General features: G+C 42.7%; 1 protein-coding gene and 1 long non-coding RNA gene across 7 annotated transcripts in view; one reads left to right on the top strand and one right to left on the bottom strand.

The window, feature by feature from the left end:
• Nucleotides 1-23,734, bottom strand: part of LOC146398785 (uncharacterized) — a 344,076-nt gene that overhangs the window by 196,818 nt on the left and 123,524 nt on the right. The gene's annotated exons all lie outside the window — the stretch shown is intronic.
• On the top strand, nt 18,347-22,998 carry LOC146398786 (uncharacterized). Its single transcript, XM_084979094.1, has 2 exons — nt 18,347-20,240; nt 20,385-22,998. The coding sequence occupies exons 1-2, from the start codon at nt 20,076-20,078 to the stop codon at nt 21,237-21,239; spliced, it is 1,020 nt and encodes a 339-aa protein (XP_084835220.1). The 5' UTR covers nt 18,347-20,075; the 3' UTR covers nt 21,240-22,998.

The raw sequence follows: 23,734 nt of genomic DNA, 5'->3' as shown, positions 1-23,734 counted from the left end.
TTTCAGTTAAAAAAAAAAAAAAGAGCAAGGAGAAAAACACACTGAAATTTTCCTACTTTAATGATAAGTAACTTATGGATGTTCCCTATATGGCCAGCCCTGTAGAAGCTCAGAAGGAACCCAAGCAAAGCTGAAAGGCAATGTTTGGGACTCCTTTTGGTGGTAGGGTAATCGCCCAGGAGTAATTTAAAAATTTAGCCAGTTAGTGATTTCGATGATTAGTTGTTATTTCACAAATGTCATAAGCTTCTCAGAGTAAGGTTAAGTCAAGTGGTAGCCTAATCCCTTCCAGTGTGTTTGTAAGATATTTCTCTTCAAACATCACCCCTTAAGCCCTTTATATACATTAACTCATTTATTTCTCACAATAATCTTATGAAGTGCTTTTATTATTTCCATTTAAAGATGGGGAAACTGAGGCACAGAGCGATCAAGCAACTTATTTATTTACTAGTTCCAAGTGTGTACCCTTAAACAACATCTCCCAATTTTCCCCACCCCTCCCTAGTAACCACCATTCTACTCTCTTTTTACAAGTCCGGTTTCTTCAAAATTACACATATAAGTGATATCATATAATATTTGTCTTTCACTTAGTGGTTTTTTTAAATATATATATATATATATATATATATATATATATATATATATATATATATATAGCTGCGCCTGTGGCATGGGAAATTCCTGGGCTAGGGGTCAAATGAGAACTACAACTGCAGGCTTACACCACAGCCACAGCAATGTGGGACCCAAGCTGCATCTGCAAGCTATGTCGCAGCTCATGGCAACACTGGATCCTTAATCCATGATCGAGGCCAGAGATCAAAAACGCTTGGACCTGACGTTGCCGTGGCTGTGGCTGTGGCGCAGGCTGGCAGCTACAGCTCTGACCGGACTCCTATCTTGGGAACTTCCATATGCCACTGGTGCAGCCCTAAAAAGACCAAAAAAAAAAAAAGATGGGAGGTTCAATGGGACCAATGGAAGAAATACTTGACAGTTTGATCACATTCTGCCAAAGATGACGTGCTGTCTCCTCAGGGAATTTTTTTAAAAAGGAAATCAGGTTTTCATTTTGATTTATTTGATATTAGAGATTGAACCAAATGACTCCTGAGGTTGTTCCCAGATTCACATTTTATAATATTAAAGAAGTGTCCTTTTTAAAGAATTCTAGAAGTTAAAAAAAAAAAGAGGAAATTTTCCTTCCGTGAAGGCACAGCCCTCGATGTGAGGTTGGGGAGGCCGTTGTATTTCTTTGGCTCTTCTACCCCCACCTCCAGGATGGCCAGGTGATTATTACTATTCTTTTTTTTTTTTTTTTTTTTTTGTCTTTTTGCTATTTCTTGGGCCGCTTCTGCGGCATATGGAGGTTCCCAGGCTAGGGGTTGAATTGGAGCTGTAGCCACCAGCCTACACCAGAGCCACAGCAACGTGGGATCCGAGCCGCGTCTGCAACCTACACCACAGCTCACGGCAACGCTGGATCGTTAACCCACTGAGCAAGGGCAGGGACCGAACCCGCAACCTCATGGTTCCTAGTCGGATTCGTTAACCACTGCGCCACGACGGGAACTCCACTATTCTTTTTTAACAATTAACCAGGACCTGCTGCAGAGCACCGAGAACTCTACCCAACATTCTGTGATCACCTATGTGGGAACAGGATCTGGAAGAGAATGGGCGTGTGTCCATGTAGAACTCAATCGCTTTGTCATGCAGCAGAAATGACCCCAACCTTGCGAATCCACTCTACTTCAATAAAACTTACGGGAAAAAAAAAAAAAAAAAAGGCAGACATGAGGCTGAACACTCAAAAGGACGCAAGCCTAGGGATGTCCTGCCTCCCCCTGTTTTTAGGTTAGCCGTCTCCACCCCTTTTTTCTGGAGGAGAAAATGCATTTGACCACCGGCCCAAGTGGCCCCATCCGGCAGGCTCGGTAGAGTCGGGGCAGGAGAGGGCGAGCCTAAAAGTAGGGCTTCTTCTCAGAAATAAGTGCGGGATGAGCCAGTGGTAGCCACAGACACGGTCCCTCCCTCATAGTTGGTCTGCAGATATTCTCAGGGACTTGGAGGGCCTCAGACTTGGAGGAGGTGCCACGGGCTAACGCTGGGTCCGGGCCCTCGCTCTCGGAGCGATGGGTTGACAGGTGCATCCGCTGTCAGGACCACGGTTTCCGCCATGCCTAGGGACCAAAGTCAGCGCAAGAACTGAGAGAACAGAACTCCGAAGCGAATGGACTCACGCTCAGAACGTGGCCGACTTTTCTTTGCATCTTAGTGCACAAGAAGCGGGTCCAGCGCCTTTCTATGAAGAACAGTATCTATTTTCTACATTTTATACACTCCGAGTGCTGTCTTTTCCCTGTGGGAAAACATTTCTCTTTATTTACTTCTTCCCTCCACATAAAACATACACTGAACTGCAAGAAGGACCACTCCCCAGGTCCCGCTTTTTTGTTTTTTCTTTTTTTTTTTCCCTGTCTTTCCCCTTTTTCTGGTGCTACTTTATCACAGGATCCAGGAGGATTTCCACAATCTTATTAATATTTAACATTTATTGTTAGTCTCCTGAGCCACCACAGAGACATATATTATCTCTTTGCAAGATTTAATGTCATCCTTAGTGATTCATATTCTCGACGGTATGCTTTCTGCTTAGAAAAAAAAATCTTCATCTCCCAGTTACACTGTTCTGTGCCTGGATGAAGTTCCAGTGTTTGGGCCAAAGGAAGAGGTAGTAGACGGTGAGGTTATTTATACTTTGTCCACCAGGGATGCAAAGTTGTTTAATGGTAACTTGTGGAATTATTCAGCTCACATTCTATATTTATAATTCTTTTGAAGGGCCTTAAAATACAGACTTAAGTTAAATTAAAAACTTAGGGAGGCCAGCCTAAGCCTTATTTAACTTTGGACTATCTTACCAGCAAAGTTTGCTCAGAAGCTAATACCTACTATAAACTCAATATCATGGGATTGATTTGTCAATCAATGGGAATAAATTATTTTAAAAAATATTTTAGCAGAAGAATGTGCCATAAGGATAAAATTAGAAAAAAAAAATAGTGACAACACACCCCTGGGCAGTTTGGGGGAATTGATTTATATTGGCATTTTTCTACCTTCTGAATTTGGTTCTTAGTAAGTACAGTATGAGAGGGTTAATGCACAGTGGCTCCGAATTATGAGCCCTGCCCGTGAACTGAAAGGGACATGTAAGCAAGAGAGTTGAAAAATCAGGTTGTCCTCTGTTTTTAAATGTCAAAATTTATGGCAAGGTTAATTTGGTTACAACACAGTGAATATAAATGATGAAATTCAATACATGTTTTTCTCTAACATGAAAAAAAATACCGCATACCAACAATTAATGTGCTAACTGAAAATGAGTCTTATCTATTCTATTGGCAAACCTCACTTGGAAACAGTGCGTTGGCTGACTCTGACTGATGGGAACGCCAAAGATCTAAGCCTGATTCATTTTTTTAAAAATATTCTCCAGTGCTGATACCTATATTCCAAATTAGTCCTTCACCTAACTAGTGTTTTTGGCTCCAGTCCCATATTAAGAAGTTGAATTTGCTCTACAGAACATGCAGTTCAAAGCACCTAGGTTTAGAGGGCAGGCAGGCTTTGTTCTAATATTGACCCCATCTTTTACCTGTTGTGTGACCTGTAGAATAAGCCTTTAATCTTTTAAAAATATTCATTAGCATAATACCAAGAATAGCAACTGTACTTATTGAGCTATAACTATGCTTTAGTAATTTTCATTGGGGCGTCAGCCAGTCATTCCTGATGGATAGAAAAGTTCTCACATAAAATGAGTCAGATGACCTTGGCCACAACTCCTAGCTCTGCACAAAGCCACATGCTGTCACAGTGTTATCGCAGTCCCTCCCAGCTCCTGGAGACCAGATGCAAAGCTTGGCATGTTTAATAAAGGATCAGGAGTCCCCCCTGTGGTGCAGTGGGTTAAGCATCCAACTGTAGCGACTTGGGTTGCTGCAGAAGCGTGGGTTCAATCCCCCGCCTAGTGCAGTGGGTTAAAGGATCCAGCGTTGCTGCAGCTCAGATTCAATTCCTGGCCTCGGAATTTCCACATGCCATGGGTGTGGGTATAAGGAAAGAAAAAAAAAGTACCAGTGTGTCCCTTGTCAGCTCCAAGGTAAGTGTTTGTTGCTTTGAGTAGGGATGCCATTATCACTGTTTTTTAAGAAAACTACAATGAGGTATCACCTCACACCAGTGAGTGGCTATCCTCAAAATCTACAAATAATAAATTCTAGAGAGGGTGTGGAGAGAAGGGAACCCCACTACACTGTTGGTGGGAATGGAAAGTGGTGCAGCCACAATGGAAATCAGTATGGTGGTTCCTTAAAAAACTAAAAATAGAACTACCATATAATCCAGCAATCCCACTCCTGGGCATCTATCCAGAGAAAACCGTAATTTGAAAAGATACACGCGCTCCAGTGTTTATTACAGCACTATACACAATAGCCAAGACATGGAAACAATCTAAATGTCCATCAACAGAGGATTGGATAAGGAAGATGTGGTACATATATACAATGGAATATTACTCAGCCATAAAAAAGACTTAAACAATGCCATTTGCAGCAACATGGATGGACCTAGAGATTATCACATTAAGAGATGTAAATCAGACAAAGACAAATGCCATATGATATCACTTACATGTGGAATCTAAAAAAGTGATACAAGTGAACTTATTTACAAAACAGAAATAGATGCACAGACATAGACATCAAACATATGGTTACCAAAGGGGGAAAGAGGTAATAAATTAGGAGTTGGGGATTAACATACACACAGTGCTACATATAAAATAGGGAAGCAACAAGCAACTACTGTATAGCACAGGGAACTAGATTTAATATCTTGTAATAACTTCTAATGGAAAAGAATTTGAAAAAAGAATAGATATATAACTGTACACTTGAAACTAACACAGCATTGTAAGTTAACTATACTTCAATTCAAAAAAAGAAGCATCTTTTCTTTCTGCAGATGAGTCTAAACAGGAAGGGCATTTCCCCCCAAATATTCAGTCTGTGATTTAGAACTATTTCTATAAGGTTTCCTTTCCATTTAGTTAGTGCTCTGCTGTAGTCTGCTTGATTTCGCTGTGGCATTTTCTCTTCTTTTTGATGAAGATCTTTACGATAACCTTTCCCAACCCCAAGAAATAGCTGGACAATCTCCGGAACTTGAAAGGTAAGGAAGGGGGGTGTGAGAGAACAATCGACTTTTCTGGATTTTCTCTTTGTTTTCATAACTGATATTTATGAAGTGCTTTACTACGAATGTTATTCACATTATACAGATGAAGAACCGAAGCCCCCAGAGCTTGAATCTGCTGTCTAGCTCAACACATCTTGGAAGAGACAGAGCCAAGATTCTCCCAGGATACATTGCTTCTTGAGCTGGAGTTTGTAAACTTTGGCCCATCTTGCCACCTTCTAGAATTAAAAAAAAAAAAGCCCACTCTAGCCCGTTTTGTTTTATTTTTTCATTTGAGATTCTCTCTCTCTCTCTCTCTTCAAGGCACCCCATCGGAAAAAGGAAGTATTTGCCTGCCACCCTTCCCACTTTCCTCTGAGAAGCATCTGCCAGAAGCCGCCCAATATGTGTTACTCATGTATCACCAGAGAACTCTGCCTTCCAAATACCTCCTTCGTGGTATCATCAGTGTTCTTTGTTTGGGGAACAGGATTGTGTAAACAACGCATTTCTTGCTTTTCAAAGTTAAGAGCCAATTGTTGTATGCATACAAGAAACAGACAGATACAGATTCTAGTTGGGTTTGTTTTTACTGTTTTAAGAGTGCTTCAAAAGTGGGGATACCAGTCATTTATCAGATATGCATTTTACAAACACTTTCTCCCATTCTGGGACTTGCATTCTCATTTTTTGGCTGTGGTGTGCAGCCTCTTATGTGGGATCTCAGTTCCCAGACCAGGGGTTGAACCCAATCAGTAAAAGCACTGAATCATAACCACCAGACCACCAGGGAACTCCCTTCTTTCTTTCTTTCTTCCTTCCTTCCTTCCTTCCTTCCTTCCTCTCTCTCTCTTTCTTTCTGCAGAGCAGAAGTTTTTAATTTTCCTTTTTTTTTCCCCTAGGGCCACACCCTCAGCATATGGAAGTTCCCAGGCTTGGGGTCAAAGGGGAGCTGCAGCTGCCAGTCTACACCACAGATGTAGCAATGCCAGATCCAAGCTACATCTGCCACCTACAATGCCGCATGCGGCAATGCTGGGTCCTTAACTCACTGAGCAAGGCCAGGGATCGAACCCTCATCCTCATGGATCCTAGGTAAGTTCTTAACCACTGAGCCACAATGGGAATTCTTAATTTTAATGAATTGCAATTTGTTGATTTTTTTTTCCCCACGGGTCATGCTCTTAATGCTTCACCAAAAAAGTCATTACCAAGCCCAAGTTCGCTTAGATTTTCTCCTGCATTATCTTTCAGTTGTATTTCATTTATTTATTTTTAAAAACCATTTTATTTTTTTTTTTTTTCATTTTTGACCGCCCCAGGGCTTAAGGAGCTCAGGGGCCAGGGATCAGATCCTTGTGGCAGTGGTGACCTATGCCACAGCTGAGGCAATGCAGGATCCTTTAACTCACTGTGTCAGGCCGGGGATTGAACCTGCATCCTGGTGCTGCAGAGACGCCACCAATCCCGTTGAGCCACAACAGGAACTCCTCCCAGGAGTTTTATAGTTTTGTATTTTACAGTTATGTCTATGATCCATTTTGAGTTAATTTTTGTGAAAAGTGCAAGATCTGGGTGTAGACTTTTTTTTTTTTTTTTTTTTTTTTTGGCATGTGGAGGATCAATTCAGTTTTTCCAGCACCATTTGTTGGAGACACTGTCTTTGCTGTATTGTGCTGCCTTTGCTCCTTTGTCAAAGATCAGTTGACTGTATTTAAGCAGGTCTATTTCTGGGCTCTCCGTTCCATTCCATTGATCTATTTGTCTATTCCTTCTCCAATACCACACTGTCTTGATGACTGTAATTTTACAGAACGTCTTGAAGTCAGGTAGTGTTGGTTCTCTGACTTTGTTCTTCAATATTGCGGTTGGCTCTTCTGGGCCCTTCGCCTCTCGACAGAAACTTTAAAATCAGTGTGTCAATATCCACAAGATAAGTTGCTGAGATTTTGATTGGGATTGCTGTGAATCTATAGAGCAACCTGGAAAGAACTGACATCTTGACAGTACTGAGTCTTCTTACCCACGTACATGGAATAGCTCTCTCTTTAGAGCTTCTTGGATTTCTTTTTTATCAGAATTTTATACTTTTTTTAATAGACCTTGTACATATTTCACGAGATTCACACCTCAGACATCTTTTTGGTTTTGGTATTGATACAACTGGTGTTGTGCTCTTGTTTTTGCTTTTTGCTTTCCTTTTGTGGCTGCACCCATGGCATATGGAAGTGCCCTGGCCAGGGATCGAATCCCAGCCATATCTGTGACCTATGCCACAGCTGTGGCAATGCCGGGATCCTTAACCTACTGCGCCATTGTGGGAACTTGGGTGTGGTGGTTTTTTGTTTTTTGTTTTGTTTTTTTTAAGGGCCGTACCCACAGCATATGGAAGTTCCCAGGCTAGGGGTCAAATTGAGCTGCAGCTGCTGGCCTACAGCACAGCCACAGCAACTCAGGATCTGAGCCATGTCTGTGACCTACACCACAGCTCATGTCACTGCAGGATCCCTGACCCACTGAGCAAGGCCAGGGAATGGAGGCCTGGGATTGAATACTAGTCGGATTCATTTCTGCTGCACCACAATGGGAACTCTGGGTGTGGTGTATTTAATTTCAAATTCCAACTATTTAGTGCTGGCATAGAAGGAGCAGTTACTTCTGTACATGAGAAACAGGCCTTAGCGATCAGAGCTATTCCTGAGTCAAGCTGCATTTGAGGGTAGGGACCCAAAGGTGACTTTAACGCTCTCGAGTGGATTAGACCATCTTGTCTCTCCATTTTTGACACAGCTGAACAACCACAAGTGGCTGCCAGTCTGCCCCAGGGAGGTCACTGCAGAGAGCAGCTGACAAGGAGTCCTTAAGGCAGGACTTGGCACAGAGGAGGGGCGGGGAGCTTGGGAGGGTGGAGCCAGGCTTACTATCAGATAGGTCACTCCTCTGGGGCAGGAGCCGGGCCAGGAAATGAACAGAAATTCCCTCCAAAATCCCACACGAGCCCCTCCCTTTTGGAAAGATTTACAAAAACCTAAGATAGAAAGCAAAACCTAAAAATCCCCTCAAAAAGTCATTTGCTATGTTTGTGTGTATGCTTGTGTGTGTCTGCGTGTTTCTCTGTGGATCTGTGTGTGTGTGTCTCTCTCTGTGTGTTTCTGTGTTAGTGTGTCTCTCTATATCTCTGTGTGTATGTATCTCTGTGTGTGTGTCTCTCTGTATCTGTGTGTGTGTCTCGTGTGTGTCTCTGTATCTGTGTGTGTGTCTCTGTGTTTCTGTGTTAGTGTGTCTCTCTGTATCTCTGTGTGTGTGTCTTGTGTGTGTGTGTGTGTGTGTGTATTTGTACACCCCTTACTTTATGTGCATTAAACTTCTACAAAATGAGTCCTATGTCTGGGCTTCTTACATACATGGTACCTTCCCAGAAATTCTGCTTCTTTTTTTTCAGTAATGCACTACTTAATAAATTATTAATCACACCATATGGATCAAAAAATTGCAAATAAAAGCAAAAAACTACTTGTTATGTAACCTCTCAGAGTTACTACTTCCTCCCATTTCGATATATACGAATAAACATACATTTATTTATTTACTTACTTATTTTTCTTTTTACAGTTGCACCTGCAGCATATGGAAGTTCCCTGGCTAGGGGTAGAATAGGAGCTGCAGTGTACACTACAGCCAGATCCTTAACCTGCTAAGTGAGGCCAGGGATTGAACCGGCATCCTCAGGGACACTATGTTGGGTTCTTAATCTGCTGAGCCACAATGGGAACTCCATAGACATATGTTTTAAAAGAGGATTGTACTATGTATATATTTTTACAACCTGCTTTTTAACCTCATGTATCTTGAAAATTCCTACATCATTAAATCCCTGCTACGAGATGACATTTGATGTCTGGGTAGCTTTCCATTAAGTGGGTCTGTGTATGCACTGCCATTTGTTGTTAACTCGACTGCTAGACTATGAGGTTGTTTATAGGTTTTCTCTATCTTAAACAATCCTATATGAACATTTATGTTCATAAATCTTGCACCATCGTCTAATTATTTCCTAACGTTACAACCCTAAAAACAACCTTCCCACATTTCTTGATATGTCCATTTGTTTAATCTTTCAAAACATTTTGTTCAACTGTGCTCTAACCTGCAACTCTTCATGAACTGATTCTGCCAGTTTCCCAGCTGTTTTCTGGTAGTAAATTTGCCACTGCTGGGAACTTTTTACAGCCACATGGGTTATGTTTAGATCCTGGACAAAAGGACTTTATTGAAATCGTTATGGAACAATAATTGAATTACTGTAGATTCTAAAATCAGGACGTAGCTGAGACAGAGAGCCTGCCTGCCGAATACTCAGGGTTATACTTTCCTCCAACTTTCTAAACTTCTCCGAGGAATTGAGACTGCTTCTTTGGATAAAATGCTGTATGGAGAGAAACTCCTTAAGCTCTAAAATACCTTTTTACCTAGATCCTGATAGACAGCAAAATCTGCGGTGTGACAAATGGCATCTGACATCCAGGAAGGAACATATCCTGAAAAATAAATCCATATCGCTCATCCATCTCTAATTTCAGGGGACAGGCTCTCGTGCAAGATCCATATCTGCCTCTGCCTTCCACAAACACCACATTTTCGTTTTCTGGCCCTGTAATCAACTTGGCTGAAACACAGCGACCAGCCAATCTGAGTTAAACTTTGCTCCTGCAAAGAGCCAAGATACACCGCTTGCCGAAAATTGATTTCTAAGGGGAAAAATATAAGTAAGCCATCATTTAAAAATCACGGACTTTTGCTGATTTTTAAAAATGGGTTTAAAGAATCTCTATTTCTGCATTCTGTATATGATCCAATATTTATAACAGACATTAAGCCTTTCTTAGGAGTAATTCAAAGCATAGTACTATGCAAAATTAAATACATATTCATTCCGCTTATAGAAATGGTTGGGTTCCTACTATGTGCCAGGTTGAATTTGGTACTGGAGATAGTACCAATAATATTAAATACCGATAATAAATTTGTATTTGATATTGTACTGGAGATACTTTAAATAATATTCAATCAAGAGTGTGTAGCAATATTAAGAAATAATATTTTGACTCCAAACTTAAGAATCTCCCCATCCAGATGAAAAAAACACTCAACCTCGTGAGTCATGTTGCGGGACCCATCAGTGGTCAGGGAGCGCGGATCGAAACCACAGTGAGGCTGTACTTCCTACTCACTAAACGACTACAGGAAATAAAAAAAGAGATGGACCGTAACAAGCGTCACCAGGATGTAGAGAAGTTAGAATTGTCCTGAGCTGCTGGTGGGATTGTAAAACGGTGCAACCACTTTGGACGACAGCTTGGCAGCTCCTCAAAATGCTAAATGTGGACTTATCATATGATCCTGGGATTCCACTCTTAGTTCTTAGAGAACTGAAAACATATGTCTACACTAATTTTTTTTTCTTTTCCTTTTTTAGGGCCACACTCGAGGCATGTGGACCTTCCCAGGCTGGGGGTTGAATTTGAGCTACAGCTGCCGGCCTACACCACAGCCACAGCAACGCAGGATCTAAGCCGCGTCTGTGACCCACACCACAGTTCACAGCAATCAATGCTGGATCCTTAACCCACTGAGTGAGGCCAGGCATCGAACCCGAAACCTCATCATTCCTAATCAGGTTCATTAACCACTGAGCCACCACAGGAACTCCTACACTAAATTCGTAGATGATTGTTCATGGCAGCATTATTCAAAGTAGCCAAAAAGTGGAAACAACCCAAGTTACCATTCACTGTTTGGAGAATAAACAAGGTAGTCTATCTGTACATGGGCTATTATTTGGCTGGAAAGGAACCACATACGATAAACATGGGAGACCCTTAAAAACGTTATGCTATGTGAAAGAAGCCAGGAATAAAAGTCCACCTATTGTGATTCCATAAAATGGACAGAATAGCCAACTCCGCAGAGACAGAAAGCGACGTAGTGATTGCCAGGACCTGTGGGGGGAGCGGGGTGGGGGGCAGTGAATGATAAGGGCATAGGGCTTGTCTGGGGGGAGGTGGTGAAAATGGACTGGAATCAGAGAGTGGTGGTCAATGCAGAACCCTGTAAGTAGATGAGATACCACTGAATTGTAATCTTAAAAAGAATGAAATTTATGATAGGTGAATTATATCTCAATAAAGATGTTTTAAAAAAAAAAAGGAATTCCTAGGATAATGGAATTCACTCCATCACTAGTGTAGGTGAAAAATAAGGTGGGGAAAGGCTCCACGAAGGTGCTAATATCTGCCATAAATATTCAAGGATGAGTAGGAATGCAGTTGATAGACAGTAGACCAGGACATCTGGGTGAAGGGATTACGCAAGCACCGAGGATGTACTAAATAAAAGTGTTGTGAATGAATTTATCATTTTGGAGAATTATTTGATTGGAAAATGAGAGCTCCCTCTCCAGCTGCCAAGATAATTGAGGACGTGACAAAGCATATGACCAGACTGGGTTGGGACCATTGTTTGTGGCAGGTTCCAGGATGGCAAAGTTATGCTCATACCAGTCTCCGCCGACATAAAACACCCACCAACTTCCATCTCTCTGACTGGATGGGTCTTTGATGGACTCCTAGAAGAGATCACTGCTGTCCTTTTATCCTGGACGGCGTGTGCAGATATCGACGAAAAGTCTCATGAAATAGTAAGCGAATGCTTATCATCTCACTTCATGTAAATAGGCAGAATTAAGTTGAATATTTTCTTTTTTTAACTTTTCAACCAACTCCCTTTGAATAGAGGACTGCACACGCATGTCTATAAATTTCCTACATTTTCTAAATTATGAGTAATGGTATAGAATCCGCCACTAATCTCTTCTATTCCGAGATCTCAAGAACATTTAGATAAGTGAAATGTTCAAAATATATGAAAATGAAATTCAGAAAACCCAATTTGAATACCACTAAGGTTTCAGCTAGGGAAACATTTAGAGAAACCAGCAAAGGTCGCAGGTAGAATTTAAATGGAGTTGGGAACTACGTAATTTAACTTTCGCCAAACGTAATTAACCTGCATAGTATTCTATACGATAGATTATTTTTGAAAGGGAGACTTGGGGCTGGGATGATAACAAGGACCAACCTGGGTAAGAAACATTGTACCTCGCAGAAGCTGTCAGCGATTTGCAGACATGAAGAGAAGAGAATAGATGCCTGAAAGGTGGGTTCGAAGGTAATAGGATTTTGCCCTACTATGGAAACCGACGCTACAGATCGGAAGGCTCTTATGTGATAGCGCCTTTTGAGTGACAACTGTCGATATAGGACTTGGACAGTGGTGAGGTCAGCATGGATTTTTTTTTTTTTCCCTAGGTCTCTCTGCTGCCACTGCCTGTCATGAGACATTGCCTGTCATTTTCAAATGACTTAGGTACATTCGGAGATTTTTCCTCCATCAGTTTGGAGGAAAAACATTGAGGTAGTAATCACTATTTTAACATGTCTTCGTCTCAAGGCATGTCAGGTTAGGAAATGCGCTCTGAATGCTGTTTAAAACTTCTTGCCTTAAAAATAGGTTAAGAACTTGCAAGTAATTGTTTTTCAAAGGTTTGGATAATTCAGCCCGATAGTGTATTTTATGTTGCTTTTAATGAACAGAAAAGTACTTTTGTTTAAAAGACTTTCCTTTACCCTATTGCATGTTTTTCATCTGAGGTAGGGAAAAATCAATTATTTTAAGAATTAAGTCCGTTCTGGCAGTTCATTTAAGTGGATCCTACTAAGTTGAGGGACCATCAGTATTTCTTCCTTAGTTATCAACTCCAAGAAAAGTGCTATCATGCACAGAAGTGGAATATAATTTGCTGTTGAGGAAATAGCATTGATTTTCCTGTCGGTTAAAGATTGCTAGTTGGCATGCATGCATAATATGTTAACTTCTACCTGACGAAATTTAAGAATTATTCTAGAACTGGAAAAGGAGGTTGCTAGTCCTGGATCCTATATAACCAGCTTATGCCTGATATAATAAGTCCTCAGGTGAGAATAATTGAGAGAAAATGAACAGAGAAGGGGTGTCGAGGTTGGAATAATTATGACCAAAATATAATAGCTTAAATTTATGTGTACATAGTGTTTTAAAATGTTTAAAACACTTTTACATACATGACAATTTAATTACTATCACATGAATTTTCAGCAGTCAGGCCACTGGATGGCTAAAAGGAAAGACTGCTTTCATACTGTAAATTAAATTATATAACACCTCTTAAGGCTTGTCTGCGTTTGATCAAAACACAGGGTATACCTAGACCTGCCTCATTTCATGCAGTACAAACATTGGATTAGGTGTCCACAGAAAGGTCAAAATATATAAACTATCAAAATATAAAAGCTAGCAAAACATACACTTTTCGAGGGTGAAGAGCTTACATTTTTTGGGGGGGTGGCTTTTGCTCTATTTAATTTTTGTCTTCACCGTTTTATAAGAGGGCTATTAATGACAGGTAGTATTTACCAACCGGGTACTTTGGGCCCCCCATACTCTGTGCCAAACCAGCTCTTTCCCTCCTGATCTTCCCCCTCCACTCGGGGTGGTTTGGGAACCAGCCCCTGGGGACCCTGGTGGAGAATCCACACTGGCAGAGGTTGGGGGCAGGGGGTTGCTGCACCAGTGCCAAGAGGTTATCTTTTTATTTGCTGATTTTTCTTTACCCATCCAGATATTAAAGAGACATGACAAAGTGACGCTATTTTGTGTGCTCATCCTTCCTGCCTCCTAAAGGCATTAAATCATGAGGAGGTATTTGTTGGAGACGTAGCAGGTTCCCCAAGAGCTCCCCTCTCTTCCAGCTGGATACAGAAGCAATTGAGAGATGGACAGGGAGCCAGGGAGCTGGGGCGGAAGGCAGCTCGGCTGTGCAGCAAAAATGGGCTTCCTGACATCCTCACCCAGCGAGGGGAAACCAAAGGGCTCAGGTCTCTTTGACAGAGACAGACTGCTGAGATAAAAGACACAGTTATTGAGCAACAGGAGGTGTTTGGTACATTTCCTGCAGCTCAATATAAAAAAAGCCAAACAACCCAATCAAAAAATGGGCAGATCTAAGCAGACATTTCTCCAAAGAAGACATACAGATGGCCAAAAAATGCATGAAAAGATGCTCAACATCGCTCATTATTAGAGAAATGCAAAGCAAAACTATAATGAGGTACCACCTCACACTAGTCAGAATGGCTATTAGCAAAACGTCTACCAACAGTGAGTGCTGGAGAGGGTGTGGAGAACAGGGAACCCTCCTATACCGTTGGTAAGAATGTAAATTGGTGCAACTTCTATGGAAAACAATATGGAAGTTCCTCAAAAAACTAAAAATAGGACTGCCATATGATCCAGCAATCCCACTCCTGGGCATCTATCCACGGAAAACCACCATTCAAAAAGATCCATGCACAATAGGCAAGATATGGAAGCAACCTAAATGGATAAAGAAGATATGGACGGAGGAATGAATAAAGAAAATATGGTACATATATACAATGGAATATTACTCAGCCATAAAAAGAATGAAATAATGCCATTGCAGCAACATGGGTGGACCTAGAAATTATTTCACTAAGTAAAGTTAGTCAGACAGTGAAAGACAAACATCATATGATATCACTTATGTATGGAATCTTTAAAAGAGGGTACAAATGAACTTAGTTGCAGAACAGAATCAGACTCACGGACTTTGAAAAGCTTAACAATTACCAAAGGGTGCGGGTGGGGAGGCGGGATGGACTGGGGGTTAGGGACTGGCATATGCACACTGAGATCTATGGAATGACTGGCCTTTGGGGATCCGCGGTGTGGCACAGAGAACTCTACCCAATCACCTGTGATCATCTGTGTGGGAGAAGAATTTGAAAGAGGATGGATGTGTGTATATGTATGACTGGGTCACTTTGTCGTACAGCAGAAATTATCACAACCTTGTAAATCCACAATGCTTCAACTTAGAGACAAAAAACAAAACAAAACAAAAAACCAAAACACAAAACACCGCCACAGGGAGCAGAGATGGAAGAGATGAGGCAGTAGCATGAGTTCGGCTATCAAGACCAGTTTCTCCTCCCAAACTCAGCAGTCTGACACTTTTGAAGATGTGAGCGAAGGGGCAGAGAGAGGCCCAGGGAACTCAAATGGGTGTCTCGTGATGTTAAAGTGCCTCCACTTGGAAAGCCTGAGGCGTGCAGCTGGGAGGGTCCCCTAACGACCTTAATAACAGAAAACAAAACATCACTCTTAACATAGTTGTCATGCTCCGGGACATGTCTTCAAGACTAATTTCCTGAGCGTGACCTTGATGAGTATCTGTAAAATATGTGATCAAGCGTAACTATAAAAAATTAAAAAAGAGAGATCTCTTTAAGGATTCATCATCTTAGATACCAAAACTCTTTGACAGAAACACTTTTCTGGTTATTTCGTGCCCTGTGAATTATCTCAAGCCACGGGGAGGTTTAAAATAGTTTGAAAATGTGTATTCCAATATTCGGAGGAGAGCTGAAATCTGTAATACTGGCAATACATATATAATTTAAAAGTGGTAACCTTTAAAATATATATGGCAGGGCAGATAATAGAGTATTAATAGTCAAAATAATATGACATGTATTTATTGAGGATAGGCTGTGTTCCAGGTATTGTATCAAGCATTATGTATGCATGGTCTCATTAAAATTTCACAATTGCCCTGTGAGGTAAGCACTATTATCATTTAAAGAAATGTGTACCTGGCTTTAATATTCCATACAGCAACATCTGAATTAGACTTTATCTGTACTGCATCTTCCCTTTAATTAATGGGAGAAGCAAACATAAGCCCTTTCCTCTATAACAATGAGCAAAATCAACACCAGTTTCCACCTATGGAACCTTAAACTTATTCTGGTCAGGAATATGAAAGCTGTCATATGCCGACCAAGATGTAGGCAGTAAATTACACAAATAATTAGCTCAGGGAAGCAACAGGGGATTTGGGGAATTGTAAGAGAATATCAGAAAGTTCTAGATTCAAGTCTCAAAAGCATCTTTTTCTAGTTGTGTGCATTTAATTTCTTGAAGGTTTCGTTTTATCACCTCAAAATGTTAATAATAAATGCTAGTCACTTCACAGGGTTATTCTGAGAGTCAAAGAAGATATTAAACGAAAGAAGTGGAGTTCCCATTGTGGCTCAGTAGGTTAAGAACCTATGCTGTCTCTCTGAGGGTACAGGTTTGATCCCTGGCCTCACCTAGTAGGTTATGGATCTGGCATTGCTACAAGTTGCAGGTAGGTCGCCCAGGTGGCTTGGATCCAGTGTTGCTGCTGTGTCTGTGGTGTCGGCAGCAGCTGCAGCTCCAATTCGACCCCTCGCCTGGGAACTTTCATGTGCTGCGGGTGCAGCTGCAAAATGAAGAAAAAAAAAAAGAAAGGAAAGATAAAGAAAGTAGTTGCAAATCTAGATGCTTTGGGGGGCCCCTGTATTTGTCTGGGTTGCCCTTCTTCCTCCAGCTCACTTTCTGTGTTGTCTTGCTGCAGAGTCCTTCTTGAAGCTAGAAAGGATGTTGAGTGAAGCCCTTCCCCACGTCGTGGTAGTTGCCATTCTACCATCTCTTGGTCACCTTCTGTCACTCATGGGTTTCTGTCTGTAGCTTAATTACAAAACACTTATTTTTCTTACAGTAAACATCCATACAAGCAAAAACACTGACAAATAACTATTTGGTTTTGGGATGAGGTTTAGAAAAAACATTTTCTCTTGCAAAAGTCAAAAGCCTTTCGAAGGACATCTTTTATCCAAATGAGATGAATTCCCTTAGAGACATTTTAAAGCTAAAATAAACCTGTTAAATAAAGGTCATGACATTAAGATCCTTAAAGACACAAGGCTATGGATTTCATTTTAATAGAGTCTTCCTGAGGTACGCTTTTGATCGAGTGTTCTTGGAGCCAGTTCCTATCCCTTTAGGAAGTGTTTGAATTTTATTTGGAAATGAAACACAGAAACACACACTGATAATTGAAGCCTTCCATTTGAAGACAAGCCTTGAAACAAATAAAAAATAAAAGAAATAAAGACCAGACATAAATTGGAGCTAACTCCTATCAGGCCACCGAGACAGGTTTTGCCATATGCCTATCCTCTATCTTCTTAGGACTGTCAAGTGCTGGGGTTGAGGGAACACCGAAGACATTAGGTAGCTCAGGGATTCCCTTCGACCACTGACATATCAGAACCTCTTGGGAGATTTAAGAACACACATATAACTTGGCCCTAGGAAAGAGGAACCAGTGGAAGAAGCAGATACCAATTTCTAGACCCGAAAAGCTGGAAGAGCACGGGGGGATTGATTGTGTTGCATCAACTACAAATCTTGTGCAGACATTTTCAGCCTGTCTACCCCTGCTGGTGGGCTTGAAGTTTTTTTCCGCTCAAGTTGATTGCACTGGTTTTGCCTGCTCTTTCTAGGGTGGTCCATTTCCTACTCTTCCACTTTAAGCTCCCCTCATTCACTTCAGTGCAGCAAGATGCATCTCAGTGCCCAAAGGTGCGTGGAGATAGGCGGCTTTCCATACGACTGCACTTCACCCTCATGTCAAGCTTCCATTTGACCAGGGCAGGGAAACCCGATCTTAGGCCACTCAGAAATACTTCGGGGGCCTTTTAAAATGCCAAGGCATCCAGAGTGGGGATGAGCAAAGAATCCTAACGGGACATTGCCAACCCTGTTAGCATTCTTTATTCCTGTGGTCTCTGGGCACCCCCGCCTCTGCCTACCACGGGCCACTTCTCCAGTTTTGGCTAAGGTCACCAATGCTCTCCATACTACAGAATTCAAGAGACACTTTTTTCATTCTCATCGTGCTAAGACACCCATCCGCTTTTGACCTAGTCGACCATTTCTCCTTAAACCACTTTTCCCCCTTGGCTTCCACACAGCTTTCCTCGAGTTTTTCTGGTCAGTTTTTAAAAGCCTGTCTCTATATCCTTCAGGAGTCCTGTTTTGCAGGTCTTCTCTCTCTCTCTAGATGATGTCTTTTAGTTCCACTGCTTCAATTACAATCTAATTCTTTTTCTTTTTTCTTTTATGGCTGCACCCAGGACCTGTGGAAGTTCCCAAGCCAGGGATCAAACCCATGCCACAGCAGCAACCCTACCTGAGCTGCTGCAGGGACCATGCCAGATATTTAATCCTGTGTGTCTCGAGGAAACTCTAATCTAACTTTGATGACTTGGACTGTATATCCTCAGGCTAGAGAGAGTGTCTCAACTGTATACCTGTGTATTTCATGACCAACATCGCATCTTTACTTAGACGTCTCAAAGGTACTTCTGAAAACAAATCCAAAAGCAAATTTAGGGTCATGGTCTCCCCAAAACATGATCCTCTTCTAGTTTTGCCAAGCAAATATATTTTTGGCATCTGTCCATTTCATTCCTTCTATATATCAAGTCCTGTGACCTCTTTCTGCTACCTGTATCTTAAATGCATCCACATCTGCCAGTCTCCACTGCCGTGACCTGACTGCATCACCACTGGTTCCTTCCTGGACCACTGCAATGGTCTTCTCCTGCCCGGTGACCTATACCCATTCTTGCCTTCATCCAATTTTTCCTCTGCAGAGTAACCAGTGCTCTCTTAAACGTGACTCCAGTCACACTCCAGTCTTGCAAAAATTCTTCCCAAGATTTGTGACTGTACTTAGCATAAGGTCTCTAATATTTAACATAACCTACAAGGACCTGTATGATGTTACCGTGACCGCATCTCTCATAATACCTGTGTTTGTCACTGATCCACCAATCATTATGATCCAGACACATTTTTTTTCCTTTTTAGGGCTGCACCGGCAGCACATGGAAGTTTCCAGGCTAGGGGTTGAATTGGAGCTGCAGCTGTTGGCCCACAGATCTGTGCTGCATCTGCGACCCATGCTGCATCTCCCAGCAACACTGGAGCCTAACCCACGGAGCGAGGCCAGGGGGCGAACCTGAATCCTCATGGGTGCTAGTCGGGTTTGTAACCCACTGAGCCACAATGGGAACTCCCAGACAAATTTTTCCAATCAAGCTCCTACATAGCTCAGGCTGAGGCTCTCCTTGGAGGTTTTAGCTTTCTTCCATGGTAGTGGTCTCTCCATCACGTCCCTGTTCACCTGGGCAATCCCACCTACTGGACAACCCTACCCATTATTTGCCTTATCAGGGGCAATGTCTTCCCCAAACTCTCACACTCACCTCTTATTTGACATCTTCACGGCTCTATAAGTTCTGCATTTGTCTAATGTCTCATATCTATTACTCTATACCTGGTACCTAGCCTAGTCCCTGACAAATGGTAGGCACTCAGTAAATAATCATCAGATACACAAATATGCAGGTGGTATTAGTTTCTTGTGGATGCCCTAATAAGTTACCAGAAACATGGTGGCTTCAAACAGTAGAAAGTTATTCTCTCATGGTTCTGGAGGCTGAAAGTGGGAAATCAGGGTGTCAGCAGGAACACGCTCCCCCTGGAGGCTCTAGGGAAGGATCCTTCCTTGCCTCGTCTAACTTGAGGTAACCCCGGGTATCCTTGGCTTGCAGGTGCACTGCTCAAATCTCTGCCTCTGTCTTTCCCCTGTGTCTCTCTGCATCCTCTCTTCTTCTTATAAGGCGTCAGTTACTGGCTTTAGGACCCACTCTAAATCCAGATGATTTCAGCTAGAGAGCCTTGATTAATTACAACTGAAAAGACCCTATGTCCAAATAAGGTCACATCCTGAGGTTCCGAATGGAAGGGAATGTGGTGGGGAGGTGATGGTGGAGGTGGCGGTGGTGGTGATGGCAGAGGTGGTGATGGTGGTGGTGGTGGTGGTGGTGGTGGTGATGGTGGAGGTGGCGGTGGTGGTGATGGCAGAGGTGGTGATGGTGGTGATGGCGGTGATGGCGGTGGTGATCGTGGTGGAGGTGGTGGTGGTGGAGGTGGTGGTGGTGGAGGTGGTGATGGTGGTGGTGGTGGTGATGGTGGAGGTGGCGGTGGTGGTGATGGTGGTGGTGTAGGTGATGGTGGAGGTGGCGGTGGTGGTGATGGCAGAGGTGGTGACGGTGGTGGTGGTGGTGGTGTAGGTGATGGTGGAGGTGGCAGTGGTGGTGATGGCAGAGGTGGTGATGGTGGTGATGGTGGTGGAGGTGGTGGTGGAGGTGGTGGTGATGGTGGTGGAGGTGGTGATGGTGGTGGTGGTGGTGGTGGAGGTGGTGGTGATGGTGGTGGAGGTGGTGATCGTGGTGATGGTGGAGGTGGTGGCAATGGTGATGGTGGTGGAGGTGGTGATGGTGGTGGAGGTGGTGGCAATGGTGATGGTGGTGGTGGTGATGATGGTGGTGGTGATGGTGGAGGTGATGGTGGAGGTGGTGGAGGAGGTGGCAATGGCGATGGTGGAGGTGGTGATGGTGGTGGTGGTGGTGATGGTGGTGGTGGTGGTGATGGTGGAGGTGATGGCGGAGGTGGTGGAGGAGGTGGCAATGGCGATGGTGGTGGTGGTGGCAATGGTGATGGTGGAGGTGGTGATGATGGTGGAGGTGGTGGTGGTGGTGGTGGTGGTGGCGATGGTGATGGTGGAGGTGGTGATGGTGGAGGTGGTGATGGTGGAGGTGGTGATGGTGGTGGTGGTGGTGATGGTGGTGGTGGTGGTGATGGTGGAGGTGATGGCGGAGGTGGTGGAGGAGGTGGCAATGGCGATGGTGGTGGTGGTGGCAATGGTGATGGTGGAGGTGGTGATGATGGTGGAGGTGGTGGTGGTGGTGGTGGTGGTGATGGTGGAGGTGGTGGTATCACTGTTCTACCCCCTGCACAGCTCACCCCAAATACATCTTTCTCTTCTCTTCCTCCTGCCCCCTCATCAGCTGGAGTTCATTAGAAAAGCTGGCACCATCGTTAACATTTACAGCAGAATCTTTCTCAGCTGCTCAATTAGAGCTTAATTCCTGAAATCAAAATAACACCTTAGGGGGGAAAAGTCCCCTGTGATTATTCTTATTGGTGAAACAGGGAATATCTTTAGAAAATGGATGTACTCTGGAGAAAGGAGAGAATTATCTTAGCTTTCTAAGAGGCTGAGCATAACAATACCACGTGGTACCCTTATTTTATGTGCCTCGTTTCCAAATAAGACGTGAACTTAAACATAATATTGATCAAGTCACATGGATGAATGTGAAAAAAGTGTACATATTTTGAAATCCACAGCCATGGAGTCAGCTGTGAGTAATGAAGGGGAGAAAAACTCTTATGTGATTCCAAAAAACAAGCATTAGCACAACAAACTTTTCAATTTGCAAATGACAAGGATCTTCTCATTCATAAATATACCTAGTCAGGAGAACTCATAGCATCAAGTGCATTAAGGTACCCAACTCTCTGTGCCCAGCCTATCCTCTGAGAAACACAAGGGGATGATTTTCATGTTTCTAGCATGTGGTTATATTATCCAGCACATTCCATGTCCTGTACACCCCTGGCCCTAGCCTTGCCAGACTTCCATCACTGATGACTGCATGCAACCATCACAAGAGATAACGCCCAAGACGGGCAAGCCAACGTTAACCCTCTTCCACTCTTTTTTTCCGTCAGTAGAAGTGAATATGAACCACTTTTAAAGTGATTTTAGGATATGTCTTTTTAAAATATGAAATGGTTTATGCCTTCCAAATTGAGGAGATTTAGAAACATTTACTGCATAAGGGCCAGGCTTGGTGTTAGGTGGGAGATGGGCAGAGGTTAATAAGGACTGGCTTCTGACCTCAAGGAGCTCAAGTTTCATAGGGCAGATGGACCTATAAATACATAATTATAACACAGAGGGAAATGTTAAATAATAGAACTCTGCTTTGGGTTCAGAAAGAGTGCGCAAACAAAGACAGCCACTCAAAGCAAAAACAACAAAAAAGGAACATGCTGAATCTCTTTGTGGGCAAGGCAGGGAAAGCGTCCCGGGAGAGTTATCAGAACAGTTTTAAAGGCTGGATGGGGATTGTTTTCCAGGCAGGCAGACTTGGGAGGAGTGGAGGGAGGGAAGCAGCAGCAACATTGGGAAAGACATTCCGTGCGCAGAAGCAGGAACCAGGATAACAGACATTTGTCCAGGGAACTATGGCTAATCTGATGACACTGGGACATAAAGTGGCCAAAGGGTTGTCTTCAGAGGTAGACAAGGTTGGATATGAAGGTCTTGTGCAGCACGTGAAGGACCTTGGACTTGGACCAGTGAGGATTTATTGAAGACATTTAAGGGGTGTGTGTGCGTGGTGGTTGAAGGACATACGGTCATATTTAACTCGTTAATCTCATTCCTGTTCTATTGAAAGAACTCTAAAAGGAAAGAAAACACTTTTTGGTCACAATAAGGTAATGGTAGTCCAATAACAAAAAGAGAGTTGATTATATTCTTGCAAATCAGCTAATCGTCATGTTCCTCATTGCTTATTTGAAGAATTTCCTATGACAACCTGGATTCCTAGGGCTGCCAAGAGGGTTGATGACAAGCAACATCCATGGATGGGAAATTTGGAGATGAAAAATTTTAGTTAGGTGATAATTGTAAATATTTACACTTCTTTTCCCAAACAGAAACTAGCTTGACTTGGAATATAGATTTCCCTGACTGTGTGGTTTCTAGTCTGCAGCAGAGCCTGGTACCTGCAAGTGTACCAAGAAGTGTGTATATACATACAGGTCTCAGTTAAAGACCTTGTCTAATGCATCTGGACAGCGGCCCTAAGAAACCCTCTTGCTTTTGTGCCACACACATACACACACCACAGAATAAATATAAAAATACTTATATATAAAGATACTTATATATTTCTAATAAAGGTAAGAAAGGAATTCTCTGGTGATGCAGCAGGTTAAGGATCTGGCATTGTCACTGCAGCAGCTCAAGCTCCTGCTGTGGTGTAGGTTTGATCCTTGGTCCAGGAACTCCCACATGCCATGGGCACTGCCGAAGGAAAAAACAAAGTCTGAAACCAAAAACTATTAATGTGGGGGAAAAGGTCCTTTTTGGAAGGATAGACACCTATATTCATAAAAACTGCCGTATATAGTTTGTTATAATATTGCCACTCATGATAGTTGTTTGTTTTTTTTTTTTCCTTTTATGGCCACACCTGTGGCACATAGCAGTTCCCAGGACAGGGGTCAAACTGGAGCTGCACCTGAAGCCTACACCACAGCCCTGGCAAAGGGGGATCTGAGCAGCATCTGCGATCTATACTGCAGCTTGCAGCAATGCTGGATCCTTAACCCACTGAACAAGGCCAGAGATCCAACCCACATCCTCATAGAGACAATGTTGGGTCCTTAGCCTACTGAGCTACAACGGGAACTCTGATAGTTTAAATTTTATATACTGTATGTTTTACCTTAAAAGTCATCAAAAACTATGAGCCAAAAAACCAGTCAGGAAAAGGTAATTAGC

This window comes from Sus scrofa, chromosome 10 (genome assembly GCF_054392235.1).
Source record: "Sus scrofa isolate SSC_HxYL_T2T_F1_AM1 chromosome 10, Sscrofa_HxYL_maternal_Yorkshire_Landrace_v2.0, whole genome shotgun sequence".
Classification (NCBI taxonomy): domain Eukaryota; kingdom Metazoa; phylum Chordata; class Mammalia; order Artiodactyla; family Suidae; genus Sus; species Sus scrofa.
The sequence above is the reverse complement of the archived record's forward strand: the minus strand, read 5'-3'. Positions and strand labels throughout refer to the sequence as shown.